The sequence below is a fragment of the Mustela erminea genome, chromosome 8 (genome assembly GCF_009829155.1).
Source record: "Mustela erminea isolate mMusErm1 chromosome 8, mMusErm1.Pri, whole genome shotgun sequence".
NCBI classification, from domain to species: Eukaryota; Metazoa; Chordata; class Mammalia; order Carnivora; family Mustelidae; genus Mustela; species Mustela erminea.
The window spans coordinates 67,511,979-67,532,253 of NC_045621.1; the positions used below are offsets into that span (position 1 = coordinate 67,511,979).

The window sequence follows — 20,275 nt, forward strand, 5'->3', positions numbered from 1 at the left end:
AGCTTATAGAATATCCGAGTCTTAAGGGTTTCTGCCTTTCATTGTTTCATTTGTTCTCCCAAGGTATTATCACTTTGTTGAATAGGGGTGGGATCCTCAAATCAGTTTGGGATTTTTTTTTTTTTTAAAGATTTTATTTATTTATTTGTCAGAGAGACAGCCAGCGAGAGTGAGCACAGGCAGAGTGGCAGGCAGAGTCAGAGGGAGAAGCAGGCTCCCTGCGGAGCAAGGAGCCGGATGTGGGACTCGATCCCATGACGCTGAGATGATGACCTGAGCTGAAGGCAGCTGCTTAACCAACTGAGCCACCCAGGCGTCCCCAGTTTGGGATTTTTTAAGTGTTTTTTTATGCACTGTTTTAAAGATAATTTGTAATATATTGTACATATAGACAATGGAATATATACAATTTAAGGAACATTAAAGGCCAATAAAGCAAATAACCTCAAAATAGTTATGTTTAAAATTGAATCATACCTTACATGTTCACAAGGAGCTTAAATATATAGTTTTATATTTTTTCCATAAAGCTACTTATAAGTATTTTTATTCCTGTGTGTTTTATTTTATTATCACTTTTTAAAAGATTTTATTTATTTATTTGAGAGAGAGAGAGAGAGAGCATGGACACACTGAGCATGAGTCCAGGGGAGAGGAGGGAGAGGCAGAGGGAAAAGCAGACTCCCTACTGATCAGGAAGACTGACAACAGGCTGCATCCTGGACTCTTGAGATCATGACCTGAGCAGAAGTCAGATGCTTAAGCAGCTGAGCCACCCCGGCACTGCTAATTCATGAATTTTCTGTCATGCCAATAAAAATTACAGTGGTTATTAATTCTTATTCCCAGTGAAGTAATTGAAGGTTGGGGGGTGATAAATTGGGGATGTAAGCTCTCAGATTTAAGAAGAGCATAATAATTTTAAACAGTATGTTACTGGCACAGGATTCATTTTATAGGTTATTTGCAACAAAATTTGATAGTCTAGAAATATTTAAGAATTTAGTATGATGGTTCTATTATATATATAAGAATTTAATAATTGGCGGTATCTTCAAGCAGTGGGGTTAGATTATCTAATAAATGTTATAACTGGTTAGCAATTTAGAAAAATAGCTTCTATTCCTATCAGACACCACAGTAATTTGCTGATGAATTACCCTTTACTTCCTGAACTGCTTAAGTTAAATGTTCTTATATAGTGCAGTTATGCCTGTTGGCAGAAAAATTAACTTCTACAGCTGAAACAAAGCATTCATCATTCATATGATTGAAGAGTAAGGAATATACTGTCCTGGTGGGTCTTAGGAACAGTAAATTTGAACTTTCTTTTTTTTTTCCCCAAGATTTTATTTATTTATTCGAGAGAGAGAGAGAGCACGAGACGGGGGAAGGTCAGAGGGAGAAGTTGACTCCCTGCCAAGCAGGGAGCCTGATGCAGGGCTGGATCCCTGGACTTCAGGATGATGACCTGATCCGAAGGCAGTTGCTTAACCAACTGAGCCACCCAGGCTTCCCTAAATTTGAACTTTCATCAGTTCTCTGGAACTGATATTCATAGTGTGATCAGTAACATTAACATCACTTAGGAGCTTGTTAGAAATGCAGAATCTTGAGGGCACCTGGGTGGCTCAGTGAGTTGAGGGTCTGCCTTAGGTCATGATCTCAGGTCCTGGGATGGAGGCTTGCCCTCCTTCCCCACCCACTCAGGCTTCCTGCTCAGTGGGGAAGCTACTTCTCCCTCTCCTCCCTGTCTCTCCCCCTGATTTTTCTCTCTCTCTAGCAAATGAATAAATAATATCTTTTTTTTTTTTTTTAATGCAGATTCTTGTCCCCTACACTTACTGAGTCAGAATCTGCGTTTATCAATGTTCCTGGTGATCTGTATACACATTGAAGTTTGAGAAGTACTGCCTTAGAAGGGCGTTTTATATTTAATGAAGCTAACTTTTTAAAATTTCTGGTTATAGTAATAGCAACCTTGTTTACTACTGGCTCCATCAATTTAAACTAGGATCAACCTAATTTTTTTGTAGTGTTAGGAAGGCTTATCTCCAAACATTGTTGCCACCTTGTTTTACATATGGCACCTGGCTGGGTCAGTTGGTAGAGGATGCAACTCTTGATCTCAGAATCATGAATTCAAGCCCCATGATGGGTGTAGAGCTTACTTAAAAATTAATTAATTAATTAATTAATTTTTAAAATGTGTGGTTATTAATTTAGCTTAATTTTGGACTTTTTAAGTAGTAATCATGACACATTTGCCTAGTATTCCAGAATTATTAGGGTTCTTTTTAAGGGGCCTTTAATTAGTTTTTTGGATGTATTTAGGGTTTGGTTTTTTTAAATTTTTTTTTTTTAAGATTTTATTTATTTATTTGACACAGAGAGATCACAAGTAGGCAAAGAGGCAGGCAGAGAGAGAGGAGGAAGCAGGCTCCCTGCTGAGCAGAGAGCCCGATGCGGCACTCGATCCCAGAACCCTGAGATCATGACCTGAGCTGAAGGCAGCGGCTTAACCCACTGAGCCACCCAGGCGCCCTTTTTAAATTTTTTTTTTTAAGTGAATTAGATATAGGAACTAAAGAATACAGATTTCCAACCAGATTGTTAGGATTTGCATCCTGGCCACTCATCTTTGTGTCAAGTTACTGAACTCCCATATCCTATTTTTTCTTTATCAACTGTAGAAAATTAGACTACCAATCTTATGGAGTTGTTAGGATTACATGAGTTATTATGTGATTTTTGATCTTTATGTAAAGTTAACTCTTCATTATATGTTCTAGTTAAAGAAGATATATTAATCTAGAACAGTTTAAGCAAAATGTATGAAAGTTGCATATATTGCAGTGTTTCCTTACTGTATTACAGTGTAGCCACCTCTCCAGGAATCTTGGAAGTCATTCTTCATTCCCCTTATCACCCAGTATTTCCTTTTCCTTTCCCTTCCATTTGTGCTCCTACTGACTTGGTCTGTAGAGGCTTTCATCGTCTCACTTGAATTTTTGCAGTAGCTGCTAACTTGGTCCTCCAGTCCCATCCCCAGCATTACTAACAGTGTTGTTCTGACACAGTGTCCTACCTGAAAGCTGTTACTGGTTCTCTTCTGGCCCAGCATGGTGGGTTCCTTCTCAGTAAAATGTGGGTAGGACGGGTTAATAATATAATGTATTTCTGGATAATAGAAATTCAGTAAGTGGTAGTTAATACTATCTTTTTAAAGTGTGACAGTTTGGGGTTATCTTTCTGAAACTCTTCAAACGTTTATGTTAAAATTAATATGTGGCCCATAAATATATCACTGGGTAGGGAAACTTAGAGATGAACTTAGTGTCAGGAAAAAGGCAGTTTGGAATTAAAATTAATGCAATGAATTAATGATTGAATACCAAAATGTAGAATAATAGCACTTAATCTCAGTTGTCTTTCTTCAGTTAATATATTTATTTATTAAAGAAATTTGTGAGTCTGTACACAGTTTTTTATTATGCTTTGTAGAGGGGACATGTATATTTACCATCAGTTGACATGAAATTCCAAGTCTTCTTGTTAATTCCATTTAGAGTTGACATAAACATAAACATAACATAAACATTATGTTTAGACTTCTTTAAGGAAAAAACTGGGACAAATTTGGGCATATTCCTACTAATCTTATTTCTAACAGTAGAGACTTAAAATTCAAAGAATATAAAGAAATTTATCTTCTTTCTTAGTCTAACCAATAATTATATTTGTTGCTTAGAAAAAGCAGAGAGATCTTGCTAAAATGAGAAAATGTCTCAGACCAGAAGAACTGACAAACCAGATGAACCAAATAGAAATAAGCATGCAACATGAACAGCTGGAAGAAAGCTTTCAGGAACTTGTGGAAGATTATCGACGTGTTCTTGAACGCCTCGCTCAAGAGTAGAGCTTATATGGCTCTGTACAGGAAGTTTGGAAATTTCTGTACATTGTGTTATGGAAAATCTGATGATGACTTTAATTTTAAAATCTTGTAACATTTACTCACATTAAAAGTTATCTATCTTATCTTTAGTTGAATATTTTCTTTTGGAGAGATTGTATATTTTAAAATACTGTTTAGAGTATATGAGCATATATTACATTTTAAAAAATATATAGCTTCTGAAATATCACTGCAATCACTTCCCTTCTTAACAGTATAATAAATGCTTAGTTGTGATATGCTAATGTGTGATGATATGATTCTTAAATACTTATGATAAACTTTTTGGTCTTGTTAAAAAAACTTCAGGTTTTCACATCATGTAATACCCTCTACATGGGTAATACCCATTCACGTCACAAATGGCTTTTAGGCTTTCATTATCATTCCTCCCATTTTTTGCTTTTAAGATTTTACACCTGGCACCTTTAAACACATTTCTTTAAGGTTTTCCCTAGTAATCTTGTTTTTCCTGTGTGATTTCTCCAAATAAGAAATATTCTTAGTATAGATTTGTTTTATTTTAAATAAATTCCTCTATCAACTGTTTGTTGGGGGTAGGATGGGTAGCAAGAGAGAAAGGAAACTAGATATAGCCTAAAGCCAAAATGTTTGACATCACATATTAATTGAGGATAATTTAGAAGTTAGCATAAATGTATAAATAAAATTTTGAAAACGAAGTTAGCCTAAATGTTTTATAAATAATGTAAAATAATAAATCAGTTTATAAAAAATCAATTTATACACCATTATTGAAATATATCTTGTGTAAAACGAGGTGTATATGTGTTGTGATTTGTTACAAGGTTCTGAAGATGTTGAAGTCCAACAGGAAAACAACCCAAAGTAATGATAAATTGTTTACTATAATCTTACTTTATTTTTATTAGAGTATAAATAAATTGCTTGATATGGAACCATTATAAGTCAAAGCCTCATGTTTATAATGTGTGCCAGTAAGTGAGGTATTGTATAACATCAAAAATGGGATATAAGTTGAACTTGACTTTTATTATTTTTTATTTTAAAAGATTTTATTTATTTGTCAGTGAGAGCACAAGCAGGGGGAGTGGCAGGCAGAAGAAGAAGCAGGCTCCCTGCTGGTGGCTCAGTTGGTTAAGCTTTCCACTCAGGGCATAAATGTTACTTTTAAAATCTGATTTGTGGGCGCCTGGGTGGCTCAGTGGGTTAAGCCGCTGCCTTCGGCTCAGGTCATGATCTCAGGGTCCTGGGATCGAGTCCCGCATCGGGTTCTCTGCTCAGCGGGGAGCCTGCTTCCTCCTCTCTCTCTCTCTGCCTGCCTCTCTGCCTACTTGTGATCTCTGTGTCAAATGAATAAATAAAATCTTTAAAAAATAAATAAATAAATAAATAAAATCTGATTTGTTCAGTGCTTATGGCAAAATCCCAACTTGGATAAGCACTGTCCTGTCCTGAGATCAGCTTTCCATCAGTAAAATCTGTCAGACATAGGAGAAGCAAAGTAACTCATCCCCTTTGGACGCAAAATAGCCGTGGCCAGTGGCACACCAATAGCACTAAGCCCAGCCCCCTTCCAGGGTGTTGGAAAAGTTTTAGTCTCCCCTCAAAAGCTTCTATATATAGATGAAACTTGGATTTCTGAAAATGTATATGTACATTATTTGTTCAGATAGAATGAACTAGTTCAGTTAAAATCCTTTCTGAAAATACATGAAAGCAATTTGCTTTCCATCTAAGTTAGCTAAATTAAAAATTTTTTATTAAAAATTCACATTTGATACCTCAAGATGAGCTCCAAGGGGGGGGGGACAGTACAGTCTAAACAAATTATCTTTCAACATTTTTTTTTTTAAGATTTTATTTACTTATTTGACACAGAGAGATCACAAGTAGGCAGAGAGGCAGGCAGAGAGAGGGAGGAAGTAGGCTCCCTGCTGAGCAAAGAACCCAATGCGGGGCTTGATCGCAGGACCCTGAGATCATGACCTGAGCTGAAGACAGGCTTTAACCCACTGAGCCACCCAGGCGCCCCTCAACATATTTTTTATGTAGAAACCAGAAAAAGCCAGTGGAATACCAATTACTGTACTTTCTTTTAAAGCAACGTTCTGTGATCCGTTTTTGAATAAAAATCTGGTTTAACATTAATCTTTGGGACTTGAAAGGCTGTACCTTCATTTGGATTTAGAAGGATGAAAATGTGATAGATCCATATCTTGTTATCTTGTGTGGTGTAATTAAATATCAGAATGGGTGTGTAGGACCATGTATGAATCCAACACAGCCGCCACCTAGGTCCTGGGGTCATTTTCCACCCTCGAGTAGTAGCCTTCACCTATTTTATCATCCACATACCCATCTGTATTTATTTGTGGCCTTTACTTTTTTCACTGACTTCCCCTGCCAATCACCCTTAATTTTTTCCGTGTCCTCCAAATTGCATTTTCTCTGCATGTAAGAACATGGTTGCTTTCTGAGCACCAGTTTTTCATCTGTAAAATGAGGTTGTACTAGAATTATCTCTAGGCTTCCTCACTGTTCTAAGATATATGTTTATGCTTTTCATCTTTTCTCATTCTAAATGCTTTAGTTACTAAAATGTGAGTGTACATGTGGTATATATCTAAAAGCATTTTTGTCAGTCATTCAAATTTCATAGTTTATATGTGAGTTAGCGTGAGAGGAAAAAACCAAAACACTGTATGTCCCTGATTGTCTCCAAATTGCCAGGGCCCCAGCTTGCTGCATCAGAACCTTATCCCGAAAATTTATCTCATCCACTGCCATCCTTGCTTACTAGAGGAAAGTGGACAGCAAAGCCCCCAACACTGTATAAGAGAATGATTAGAATCATAGACCTTAGAGGTCAAATGATTTAATTCCTTAAACTCAATCTTAAGTTCTTTTTATTTGAATTTAAAAGTCTGTTTAATAGTGTTAAATATTGATTAAATAACAAAGTATCCATAATTCTTCCTTTAGAAGAAAAAAAAAGATTTATTTATTAGAGAGATACAAGCTTGAGAGGAGCAAAGGGAGTAAAAATCCTCAAGCGGACTCCCTGCCTGATGCAGAACTCAATCCCAGAATCCTAAGATCATGACCTGAGCTGAAACCAAGAGTCAGGACGCTTAACCAATTGAACCACCCAGTTGCTCCCATAATTCTTCCTTCTGAATGAAATTATTTTACATTCGTATATTATGTCTATTTACATTAAACATACCAGTGGATTTAACGTGTTTAAAATGTTCTTCTAACAGATGAACAATATTTCATATTGATATGCCCATAATAAACTATTTACTTAGATTTTTTATTATAACATTCAAATGAATTAATGTCTTTGTGTATGTATATATATCTCTTTTCATCTGTTAGATCATTTCCTTAAGATAAATTCCTGGGAAATGCAGTTACTGAGTCAAAGGGCAAGAATATCTCTATGACTCAGTTACTCAAGCCATATTTTCCAGAATAGCTTATAAATCACTAACATATGAATGTGTATACTAGTTTTAACAGAATTTCAGTGGCATGGGATATTGATTTTGTTGTTTAAATAGTGTAGAATCTCAAATCTGTATTTCTTTTGCTTAATGGGAAGACTGAATATTCTTGTTTTTTTGTTTTTATTTTTGTTTTTTAAAGATTTTATTTATTTTTTTGACAGAGACACAGTGAGAGAGGGAACAGAAGCAGGGGGAGTGGGAGAGGGAGATGCAGGCTTCCCACTGAGCAGGGAGCCTAATGCAGGGCTCAATCCCAGGACCCCGGATCATGACCTGAGCTGAAGGCAGATGCTTAACGACTGAGACACCCAGGCGCCCCATTCTTCCGTTTTTTAAATGAAATTTTTCCTACTATGAATTATCCATTTGATTCTTTAAAAATTTATATTTTGGGATCTACACTCTCACTTTATAGATGGACAATACATCGAGAGTTTCACTTGCATAAGGTCACATATAAATTTATTGCAAAGTCAGGACTATCCCCTGGGCTTCTGAGTTCTCCATCTTATTTTCTATCAAGTAGGCTAACCAAGTCTTAAGCATGCCCACTAAGCCTTTTTTTCACTGGCATCTGGAAAACACCTCACTTGCATGACATTCACCCTAGGCACCAGACAAATACCTTAACAGCCCTCTTGTTTTTATAACCATAGAGGAGCAGGTATTAGGAAAAGGATGTTTGGTTAAAATGACTAAAAGTAATGGTGCCTCATTTGAAGTACACCTTGAAGTTCTTCATTTCCTCTCAACATTTTCAAGCTTTGAACATCTATACTTTTTCTGTTTCCATATTCTTTCATATCTTTATTCTAGTACATATTTCATTCTCCCTTGTATTATGTGTTACAGTGGGGTTATACAGTGCATTTACTCATTGATTTGGGTAGAGCTGTCATATATATAACAAGTAGTATGCACGTAGTACAAAATTGCAAAAGGGCATACAATAAAAAGTTCCCCACCCTAGTCCTCCAGAAACAGTCCCCTGTTCCTAATAATTTGTATATATATAGATGCATAAATGAGCACATATGTTTATATCTTTTATTTTACATATGGTAACCTACATATATTGTTAGCTCTAAGTTGCTTTAAAAAAAAAAAAAGATTTATTTATGGTAGGAGGGAACACGTGAGCAGAGGTAGAAACAGAAGGAGAGGGAGAGAAAAGCAGATTCTCCACTTAGCACAAAGCCAGATATGGGGCTCGATCTCACAATACTGAGATTGAGCCAAAATCAAGAGCTAGAGACCTAACCAACTGAGTCACCCAGGCACCCCTGTAAACTTGCCTTTTAAGCGATACATCTTGGGACACCTTGGTGGCTCAGTCAGTTAAGCAACCAGCTCTTGATTGCCACTCAGGTCATGATCTCGGGGTCCTAGGATAGAGCCCCATCTCAGGCTCCAGGCTTAGTGGGGAGTTTGCTGGAGATTCTTTCCCTCTGCCCCCCTCCCTACTTGCATGCTCTCTTTCTAATAAATATTTTTGAAAAATAAAAAACTTGATATATCTTGGAGATCATTAACGCTGTCTTGTTTAATGGCTGCACAATATTCCATTGTATGGATATATCATAAGTCACTTTACCGGTCCCCTATTATTTAAGTGGTTCCCAGTATTTTCCATTACAAACAGTACTGCAATGCCTATTCCTATACAGATGCAAGTACACCTACACACTGAAGCCCTAGAAATCATATCTTTATTCTGATCTCATCCTTCTAGTGACTACACTACATTTACAACAGTCAAATGAACATGAACGAAGGTTACAGAAGCTTGAACTGTACCCATGTGGAATAAAGTATGCATACTGGACTAATCCCACCACCTCATCCCCAGCTAGAAATATTAATTATCTTTAAGTCACATGATTTGAATGCTTAGGCATATATACCTCTTTGTTTATTCCTCTAGTCTTGCTTAGCTCTTTCCGAACCTTATCATCCAAAAGAATTGCTGTACAGCAGGGTTTCTCAGTGCCAGCACTATTGACATTTCGGGCCAGATCATTCTTTGTTGTGGGGGCTGGCCCATGTACTGTGAGGGACTAGATGCCATTAGCACTACCCTCGTCTCCAGATTTGACAACCAAATGTGTTTAGACATTGTCACATGTCCTCTGGAGGACAAAAATCACCCTTGGTTGAGAACCACTGCTACTTAGGATTGAATATTCATCCATGTTAGGCACTATTTTTTATTATGCCACACAGACACTGTAAAAAGTTCAAAATGAGTCAGAGTACTTGATGAGACGCTGCTTCCACCTGGCTTCCACCCAGTCACCCAGTTCACTTCTCCAGAGACAGTTACTTTTACCAGTCTCTCTAATTTTTTATCTTATCACAAATACTGCTATACCATATGCAGTACTCGGAATGTTTTCCAGTTAAATTTAACTCATTTTTTTAGTACATATTAGAAAAATTCAACTTTAAACACCTTGATTCTAAACAGCTGTTTGGTATTTCATAATACAATTTCAGTGTGTTTAATCCATTCCTATATTAACAGACATTTGGGTTGTTTCCCATCTTCCACTCTTATAAGCAGAGCCGTGGTGAATATTCTTGTGTGTACTCCCATTTTGTACATGTGGGAGTATGTATGCACGATGGGGATGGAATCACTGAGTGAAAGGGTGTGGACATTTTACATTTTGGTAGATTGAATACACATTTGACACAATAAAGAAATTTGAATATGGGTTCTATATTAGATGATATGGGATTTTGCATTGTTGTGATAATGATATTGTGATTGTGTAGGAAATTGTCTTTATTCCTAGGGGTTACATGCTGAAGTATTTAGGAACAGAGTCATAGTGTCTGCAACTCACATGCAAATGGTCCAGAAAAAAAGTTATGTACACGGGTGGGTGATACATATCCTTACATACCCACATGCTTACATAGACAAATGTATGTACAGAAACAGAAACAAAAAGCAAATGTGCCCCAAATTTTAAAATTATTGAATCTAGGGCACCTCAGTAGCTCAGTTGGTTAAGCGACTGCCTTGGGCTCAGGTCATGATCCCGGGATCCTGGGATCGAGTCCTGCACCAAGTTCCCTGCTCTGCAGGGAGCCTGCTTCTCCCTCTCCCTTTGCCTGCCACTCCCGTTGCTTGTGCTCTCTCTCTCTCTCTCTCACATTCTGTCAAATAAATAAATAAAAAGGAAAGTCACTTTAAAAATAAATAAATTATTGAATCTAGGTGGAAGATATATACAGGTGTTCACTATATATGTGATTCTTCAACCTTTCTGTATTAGATTTGCAAAATAAAAATTGGGAAAGAAAAGTTGTTGCATGCATGAAACAAAAACATACTGTGAAAAAGAAACACAATAAAAAAGAGCTCTTGAAAATTTAAAATAAATATTCTAATTCAAGAAGCAGAAATGTGGGTCATAAAGTTGAAGAAATTTCCTAGGACATTGAAAAGAGAAAAAATGAGAGAAAAGATAAATCAATGTGGGAATTCTGATAGCTAGCTTATTTTCATTTCAGAGAGGAAAAGAAAACCAGAACATCATCAAAAAAGGGAGGACAATTCCTGAGTTGAGGAAATGAATCTTCAAATTAGAAGCACAGTGAAGGTTGAACAAGGTTAGACCACCATCACTAACATTTATTGAGCACTTATTATCTGTGAAACACTTGAATCGGTCCTGTCAGTTCTCACAACAACCCTCAGAGGCACATGGCATTCTCCTCAGGTGAGGCCTGGGGAGATTATTTCATCCAATATCACAGAGGAAGTGACAGAGCTAGGATTTTAGTACAGGCAGTCTAATTCCCTTGGGTTCTTAACCACTACACCACTTACCTACATTTTGACTAAATTATTAAATTCCGAAACACTGAGCATAAAATAAAGAACCCAAATGCTTTCTGAGGATAAGACAGGTCACCTAGGGAAGGGGGGGTATTTAAATAGCATTAGACTGGGGCGCCTGGGTGGCTCAGTGGGTTAAGCCGCTGCCTTCGGCTCAGGTCATGATCTCAGAGTCCTGGGATCGAGTCCCGCATCGGGCTCCCTGCTCAGCGGGGGGCCTACTTCCTCCTCTCTCTGCCTGCCTCTCTGCCTGCTTGTGATCTCTGTCAAATAAATAAATAAAAATCTTTAAATAAATAAATAAATAAATAGCATTAGACTTCACATCAAGCATACTCCATGCTGGGGCGCCTGGGTAGCTCAGTGGGTTAAAGCCTCTGCCTTCAGCTCAGGTCATGATCCCAGGGTGCTGGGATCAAGCCCCGCATCGGGCTCTCTGCTCAGCAGGGAGCCTTTCTATCTCTCTGCCTGCTTTTCTGCCTGCCTCTGACTACTTGTGATCTCTGTCAAATAAATAAATAAATAAAACCTTAAAAAAAAAAAAAGCATACTCCATGCTAAAAGACAATGGAACTGGGGCGCCTGGGTGGCTCAGTGGGTTAAAGCCTCGTCTTCGGCTCAGGTCATGATCCCAGGGTCCTGGGATCGAGCCCCACATCGGGCTCTCTGCTTAGCAGGGAGCCTGCTTCTCCCTCTCTCTCTCTGCCTGCCTCTCTGCCTACTTGTGATCTCTCTCTCTCTCTGTCAAATAAATAAATAAAATCTTAAAAAAAAAAAAAGACAATGGAACAATGTCTTCAAAGTATAGAATCCTATACCCAAACTATCAATCAAATGTGAGAGTAAAATAAAGATGGTTTTGGGAATCTAAGAAACTAGAGAACTTACATCACACACTTTCTGATGAAGTTACTTGTAGATCTCATAAAGGTGAATCAAAGAGCATGTTAAGATGTGGAGTATGTGAGATGATAAAACTAATCTGATTTCAATAAAAAGAAATCTGAGGATGGCAACTGAGTAATAGCTCTGAAAGTAATTGGTCCAGATTATAATAGGAGACTATGAACTCAAGGGAAAAAATAAATAAATAAATAAATAAATAAATAAATAAATAAATATGTGTATATATATATATATATATATATATATATATATATATATATATATATATATGAAAGTCAGAGTCCAAACATCATAAATTGTGGTTGGCATGCCTTTGAGCAGTAACTAGAAACAAACCAGTTGAGTCCAGTCAGACTGGGAAAGGGTAGGATGGGAGACTCTCCCTTTTCATTGCAACCATTGTTGTAACTGCATGTTTTTAAAAACTATGTGTGGGGCGCCTGGGTGGCTCAGTGGGCTAACGCCTCTGCCTTCGGCTTGGGTCATGATCCCAGGGTCCTGGGATCGAGCCCCGCATCGGGCTCGCCGCTTGCCGGGGAGCCTGCTTCCCCCTCCTTCTCTCTGCCTGCCTCTCTGCCTACTTGTGATTTCTGTCAAGTAAATAAATAAAATCTTTTAAAAAATAAAAACTATGTGTTACTTTGATATGAAATTTTATTTAAATACTACTACTACTACACTGTTCAGCAAGTAACACTGAACATATATTATTGTCAAATAAAAGATAACTGTAAAACATGTAAGTTTTAAAAACAGGTTTACCTGACATAGGCAAGTGGCACCTTTAAACAGTGAGACTGTGCTCAGCCTGACTTCCACAAAGCAGAACTTGCCAAAAGAAAAGTTAATGAAGAGCTTTCTTTAACTAAAAAAAGTGAACCAAAAAAAGAAAAAAGAAAAAACACAATATTCAATCTTTTCTTTGGAAACCGGTTCTCAATGGGACCATAGTTTACCACGCTCCTTATTTGGCTACCAAAAGAAACTGTCCCTAAACTTGACCCCCTAGTGCTATGAATCAACAGACACCACATAGAAAACCAAAGCTTTGAAAATTTTCATTTCATAATTTTGGGGGCTTTCCATTAACCCTGTGGAGAAATGTAACACAATAAAAGCATAACATCATCTCTTATGAATATCTGAAGAGCATAAGATGCTCATAAAGATCTCGTAAAAAACTATTTTTTAAGATCTCCAGTGTTGTAATGTACACAGGCTGGAAAAGGGTTGTGTCTTCTCTCCTACGACCTCTCCCTGGGCCTCACTGTCTTGATCTTCAAGCTGGAAGGGGTGGAGTTAGGGCTGGATTAGATGGTCTTTGAAGCCTCTTCCAGGTCTTCAACTGTATTCTCTCTCTTCGAACTTAATAAAAGACCAGTTGGAAAACGTGCTTTGGGTAGACTCTCCATTCACCTGGACAGTTCTTTAGATTTTTTAATTAATAATTTTGGCAGGTGAATCCGTGCATCAGTCGTGGGCTGCGCAGTTTGTTTGCCTCGCTCTCTGAATCCCCCTTTGTGAAGGCCTCGGGGGCCACCACAGTGAGGCTTGTTTGCTGTCTGTTCCTAGAGCAGCTGCTGCTTTTCTTCCTTTATCCTTTATCAAGCAAAAGAAAATGCAGGGATGTTTGTGTGTGCTTCAGAGGAGGAAAACGCTCTCCAGACAGGTTGCTCTCCGGGTTAAAGTGGATGGGGTGAGCACGGACGAGCTATAGCTCAATGGGAAGAGAGGTCGAGGCAGCATCTGCCCCCCTGTTTGTTTCGACACTTTCAGTCTCGCATAGAGAACGGTGCTGAGTGAGAGCAGAAGTTAAGAAACTGCTTAGTTTCTCGGGCATTCTGGGGGGTGGAGGCGGGGAGTGGGACGGGAGAAGGGGACATCCAGCTAGTTTTCTTTTTCTATTATTAAAGTCCTTGCCATTTCATCATTTCCGCTTTGGAGAGTCTTACTGCAGTGTGTTTTGCAGAGCCGCTAAAGGACTCAGGAGTACTGTTTCCTGCTTACGGTAAGAAATATCAAAAGTTCCCAATATTTTCAGCCTGTGACATTCATGGTCAAACTGCGGTCTCTATGAACTGGTTTCACACAGTCCTGGTTTTGCTCAAACACACGAAGCATGATAGAGCAAACAGAACCATAAAGCCAGTAAAAGAAAATACAAAGATGGAAAGATAGGAGAAGGTAACCAGGAGTGTACCATCACTTTGGGAGGGAAAGAAACAAACCAGTAAGTAATGTTAGAGAAAGGTGGAAACAAAGAAATGGGAACAAGAGCAGAGTGGGGGGCAAAGGGAAGACAGAATGCGCAGTAGACTGTAATAAGGCCCCAGGTAGCAGTGGGCATTCCTGGGCGTCTACGTATGGTTTGCCTGGTCTGCTCTCTGGGACCCCGTACAGATGTGTGACTGGTCATGGTAACGATAGATTCCTTCTCTTAGAAAGTCCAGTCAATGGTACATGCATAGAATAAAAACTCTGGCTGAATATACATCAACCTGCTGTATTCAATACTGATTACCTGGACAAAGCTTTTCTGGGGGACTTCTATTTTCTATAGTATACATTTTGGTATTTCTAAGTGTTTTTATCTTATTTTTTAAAAAGATTTTACTTATTTATTTGAGAGAGAGAAAGTGAGAGACAGCATGAGAGGGTAGGTCAGAGGGAGAAGCAGACTCCCCATAGAGCTGGGAGCTGGATGCGGGACTCGATGCCGGGACTCCAGGATCATGACCTGAGTCAAAGGCAGTCGCCCAACCAACTGAGCCACCCAGGTGCCCTATTTTTATTGTTTTAAAGATTTTCTGTATTTATTTGAGAGAGAGAGAGTGAGCACAAGTGGGAGGAAGAGGAGCAGAGAGAAAGGGAGAAGCAGGCTCCCCGCTAAGCAGGGAACCCAATGCAGGGTTCGATCCCAAAACTCTGGGATCATGACCTGGGCCAACGACAGATGTTTAACTGACTGAGCCACCCAGGCACCCCTGTAAGTGTTTTTAAAGAGCACATATTACATACTTCAATAAACAGTAAAAACAAAACAAAACAAAACAAAAAAACAGACTTTTTCAAAAGTTCCAACAAGGAGATCAAGAGCATTTTCCTTGTGGATTACAGATGTTAAAGGAAGAATTATATCCCTTTCTCTCACCTTCAACTTCACAGGAAGTAAAACGGATTAAACAGGTTCTAATTTCCTGGAAGCTTGTCTAATTAGAGTTCAGCATTTTTCTCAGGTCTTGGCAGCCAAGGATAGCCAGACTCTGTAACCCTTCAGCCCTGGAGTTGTTCATATGGGCTTATCCTCTCAAGGGTATTTGGTCCTTTTTTATGGACAATCTTGTGAATATGTTAGTCTCAGCTTTCCAATTAGTTTTTTTTTTTTTAACATTTTATTTTTAAGTACTTTCTACACCCAATATAGGGCTTGAACTCAGAACCCTGAGATCAAGAGTTGCATACTCCATCCACTGAGCCAGCCAGGTTCCTCTCCAACTAGTTTCTTAAGAACAAAAATAATATCTGGGTGTGTGGGTGGCTCAGGTGGTTGAGCTTCTGTCTTTAGCTTGGGTCATGACCCCAGGGTCCTGGGAACAAGCCCAGAGTTGGGTTCCTTGCTCAGCAGGGAGCCTGCTTCTCCCTCTTCCTCTGCCACTCTACCTACTTGTACTCTCTCTCTCTGTCAAATGGATAAATAAAATCCTTAAAAAAAAAAAAAGAACAAAAATAATATCATGTCTCTTTGGAGCCTAGAGTAGGCATTAAGTATTCCTTTGTTGGCTGATTGATTGTTAAATTGTCTAGTAAACTTCTTGCCTTTCTTCCTTACTCTGAAGGGTAACCATTCTCCAGAAGCGTATAAGCAGCTGCTACTTTTCCAGGGATTACTAATGGAATAGATGGCAGTCACTAAGTGTACACATTTTTATTTAGATATCATGGAGGCAAATACACTCTTCTGCTTTAACTCAACTTTCCTCTGAACCAGTCCCAAGAGACGATGTCAAAGAAGCCTTTTTTCCTCAAACCTGCATAGTTTCAAAGCAAAACTTCACCGAAACAAATATTATCAGAAAACTCGGATGCATCAGCGAGTGAGATCTTGGACTATTCTCATCCTCTTCCCTGTAGCCCTCCCAGATCCTCCTCCTCTTGGCTCTTGCCACCCCTCCGTGCTCCAACAATGAACAGGCTATATGCTGAAGCATTCTTTCTTTCATTTTTTTATTAACATATATTGTATTATTTGCCCCAGGGGTAGAGGTCTGTGAATTGTCAGGCTTACACACTTCGCAGCACTCACCAAAGCACATACCCTCCCCAATGTCCACTGAAGCATTATTTCTGCTTACATCTTGCACAACATCTTTCAAGTCAAGAGGTTGAACCAACTTGAAATTAACACTGGCCAGACTGGGCAGGAAAGCAACAACTCTCTTGGGACAACGTTTTGGTCTTACCCTACAGCTACCTTAGTCCTGTCTGACCCCTAGACAGATTGTTCAGGAAAGTTCGGCAAGCTATTTGCTGAGCCCATTTGGACCAGGTTTATATATGGCAATAGATTCCTGACATTTTCTGAATTTCAGGGTAGGAGGGGCTCAAGTAGGACAATATTGTTCTTAGAAGGGGGTGGAACTTCATTTCTTTTACATAGAATTTATATGACTGAGAAAATGTCAGTAGACAAATCAAAAATGAGAGGGACAGGAGGGTCACATACAACTAAAGTCCCACTCCCTTGCCCCCTGGTTCCTTCTTGGTTGGCACTGTTATAGATCAAGAAAACAGGGCACACACAGCAAGGAGAAATCCTCTTGATTTCTCACAACTGCCTTGGATATGGCATTACGCTTCTCAAAAAAACATGGAGAATGTATGCATTTTCTCTAAGGATACCCCTTGATTATTCAGTAACTTATCCATTGCTGTCTCAAATGTTGGCATAGGAAATGATCTTCTGCCAGATAGTTGGTTAAGAGTGCCTTAGAAATTTTCCACCTGTACAGATAATCATTTGAAGCTGGACCCTAACTTTACAGGGGTCCAATGAGCTGCTGAGACAGGTCCCTGTTTTATGTTCAGGTATGTTTATGCAGAACTCCTAGGTCCTGGAAAGAATGTTCATTTAACTTAAAAAATGTAAATAAATAAAAGTATTTTCTCATACTAAAATCAGATAAATCAGACAGCAGGATTGGAAATATTCTTCTCAAGCCGTAGAGGAAAATGCTAAGAAATGATCCTGAAATCAAATCAAAAGGCAAAATTCTCCAATTTGAGAAGCAAGGTCAGGAAGGGTAAATGAAGGCAACTCGGGCTAGATGACAGTCTTGCTGAAGTTGTCCAGGCCCTAGCGTACCAGTTACCCTCAGCAGGCCATAGAATCTGCCTTGTGCCCAGTATGAAATACTGCCTTTTTAAAGTTAGTTTTACAATGTGTTCATATATTCTTCTATAGATATGCAAGCATCTTAGTATAGTTTTTTTTTTTAAGGTATCTTGCATTGTAGGTAATCCTAATAAGTATTAAAAAATCTAAACTTGTAAAACAAGTTACAGGATGATGTTTTACAAAACAAAATTTATTTTTAAAGAGATTTACTGCATCTTGCATAATCTCCTAGAGAATTTAAAACATGTGAATTTGAATTACAAATTCAAAACATATATTACAGAAACTAATATAATTTAAATTTGATTACAAACTATATATAACTTTTGAAAAAGTTATACAGTATAAATCTATAATAAAATATCATTAAGTAGAAGAAGGAAAAACTGACTTCAAAAATACGAATATCAGAATTTATTTCTGATTTATTTCTTTTATAAAAGATTAAAAGATTTTAAAAGGTGCTAATAATATATGAACTTAGGTAAAAAATAAAACCAAGGTAAAAGACCTATAAAACAATAATGAATCACAACTAATAAAAATATTTTAACATTAAAAAATGAATTTTTGGACACACAAACTGAAGGTATTAAGGTTATCCTTTATTTCTTGAATTCTGGCCTTGAAAAACTACTCAACTTTGTATTCAAGAATCCCAAGTACAAAATCTGAATATTGGTGGGCGTTCAAATCAGTGAAGTACCACAGTGTAATTAACCTTCATTTCACAGGTGGGAAGACACAGAAATGGAGTAGAGAAGTGAGTCAGTAGTGGTTACTCATCTAAATGAAAGCATTCTGATGCCCTGACTCTCCAGGACAGAATCGCAAAGGATCTCAGATGTTGGTGGTCTAGCCTTTTATCTTACTGGTCCCTATGCATTTATCACATAAACTGATGATTTGGGAGGACACATACTGGCAACCTTTAATTCTTCTAATGTCAGGAAGATATCGTATGAGATAAGCCAAATAAGAGGTCAGTGGGTGAGCTGCATAACCTGTGCAAGTTCCTATCTGTGTCATTTCTAGCTCATCCTAGATACCCACATTCTATGCCAAACTTATTAGGCATTTTCTCCCTGGATTCCACTATAGTGGGGCCACCTGCGTCCACACAGTGCTTCCCTTTCCTTTTCCTTGTAGTGGCAGGAGAACAGAACAGATTCACCATATTCAAAAGCCCTCTCCCTGGAACTGATCTAAGTTTGAAAAAGGTAGAGCTTGACATAACCTGTGGGAGTACTTTTCATTCTCAACCTTACACATCTTATTTACCTCAGTGGAAAACATTTCTCTTTATCTTTCAAGGCGACCTAAAAGCATCCAACACTGGGTCTCCAAGAAGTATAGCACGTGTCCTCCAAGGAACTGCCACAATTCATTCTTTGAAAGTAAAAGTATCAAAACTATGTAGTCATTAAAAAGAATGAGTTTGAACTAAGATTTGATGTTTATTATGAGTGCAAAAAGCATGTCCTAACAGTAAGGATGTGAGTTCATTTTAAATACTTACACATATTTGCCTGTAAAAGGTACAGAATGATGTACACAGTGGCTGTCTGGAGAGTAGGATTGTGGTGTGCAGAGAGGGTTAGGAAGGGGACCTGGGCTTTTTTCCTTTATTCATTTCTGAGTCGTCTGCATGTTTCATCAAGTGTGTACTTAAATTCTTAAAAATTAATTAGGGAACACCACACACAATCACCAAGGATCCTTATCAGTCTTTACTGCATTAAGTCTGGGAAACCGGGAAATCCTTGGTTTGACTGATTCCGTGGAGAACTGAATTCCTTCACCAGACATTCCTTAAATACCAGATTCTTTGCCTGGCACCAGGCTACCAAGATCAATCATACCTGGTCTATGACAGGATGGAAATCTGCCCCAAAATGCAGCTAAGAGGAAAAGTGGATTTGGTAAGAATGGGCACCGTCATCACTAGGGATACAACAGCACCCTCACTTGTCTCACAATTGGCCTTCTGTAGGCTTCATCTTTAGGCAGCGCCACTGGCAGACGTCATCCTCTCATTCTTAAAAGTCAAATTTAGGACTGAGACTCCAGTTAATATCGTTGAGCGGGAAGTGTCCTTGGGGAAAGAGAAGTCCCCGGAAGAGATCCACTGGGGTACCCAGAATTGATTTTGCAGCTGCACAGAGATTCCCGTCTTGTCTGGAGTCTCTGCTGAGTAATGTAATTTCTGGGACAGCAAAGGGGCAGCTGGTGACTTTGAACCAAATTTTACCTTTCAACTCAATCCAGGAAAATTGCAACAGAGTGGCCGACGATGCAAAGTGCTATGTTGAACGCTAGATTGTGCTTTATTTTTTTCCTCCCGACTTCACGTTTCCATGCACCAAAATGTTGATGCTACAAATATTGGATGCCACGCTTACCTGACACGCTTCTTCCATCCCACCTGGGCGCAGGGGCTCTGAGCGAGCGCGCGAACCGTGGCTGGAGCCCGCCTCTCGCGGCCGGAGCGGGCTCGGCGGGCCGCGGGTTCCCCTGCTGGCCCCAGTGCCGGAGCCGCTTCGCTGCCGGGACTCCCGCAGTCAGCCCCCCGCGCGCACGCGCGCTCCCCCGGGGTGGCCCGGGCGCCTCCAGTTTTCGGCAGGGCTGCGACTGGACAGTTCCTGCGGGCGGGGCGGGGCGGGACGGGA

General features: G+C 39.0%; 3 protein-coding genes across 4 annotated transcripts in view; 2 read left to right on the forward strand and 1 right to left on the reverse strand.

Moving 5' to 3' along the window:
* Positions 1-4,878, forward strand: part of HAT1 (histone acetyltransferase 1) — a 60,923-nt gene extending 56,045 nt beyond the window's left edge. For both annotated transcript variants that reach the window (XM_032355947.1, XM_032355949.1), the window contains exon 11: positions 3,752-4,878. In XM_032355947.1, the coding sequence (XP_032211838.1) occupies positions 3,752-3,919 (168 nt within the window). In that variant the 3' untranslated portion in view covers positions 3,920-4,878. The remainder of the gene's footprint in view (positions 1-3,751) is intronic.
* SLC25A12 (solute carrier family 25 member 12) overlaps positions 1-20,105 on the reverse strand; it is a 198,758-nt gene extending 178,653 nt beyond the window's left edge. The window contains exon 1 of the mRNA XM_032355945.1: positions 20,009-20,105. Coding sequence (XP_032211836.1) covers positions 20,009-20,026 — 18 coding nt within the window. The 5' untranslated portion in view covers positions 20,027-20,105. The remainder of the gene's footprint in view (positions 1-20,008) is intronic.
* METAP1D (methionyl aminopeptidase type 1D, mitochondrial) overlaps positions 19,885-20,275 on the forward strand; it is an 86,900-nt gene continuing 86,509 nt past the window's right edge. Inside the window, 2 exon segments of the mRNA XM_032355946.1 lie at positions 19,885-19,938; positions 19,940-20,275. Of these exon segments, the coding sequence (XP_032211837.1) occupies positions 19,900-19,938; positions 19,940-20,275 (375 nt within the window). The 5' untranslated portion in view covers positions 19,885-19,899.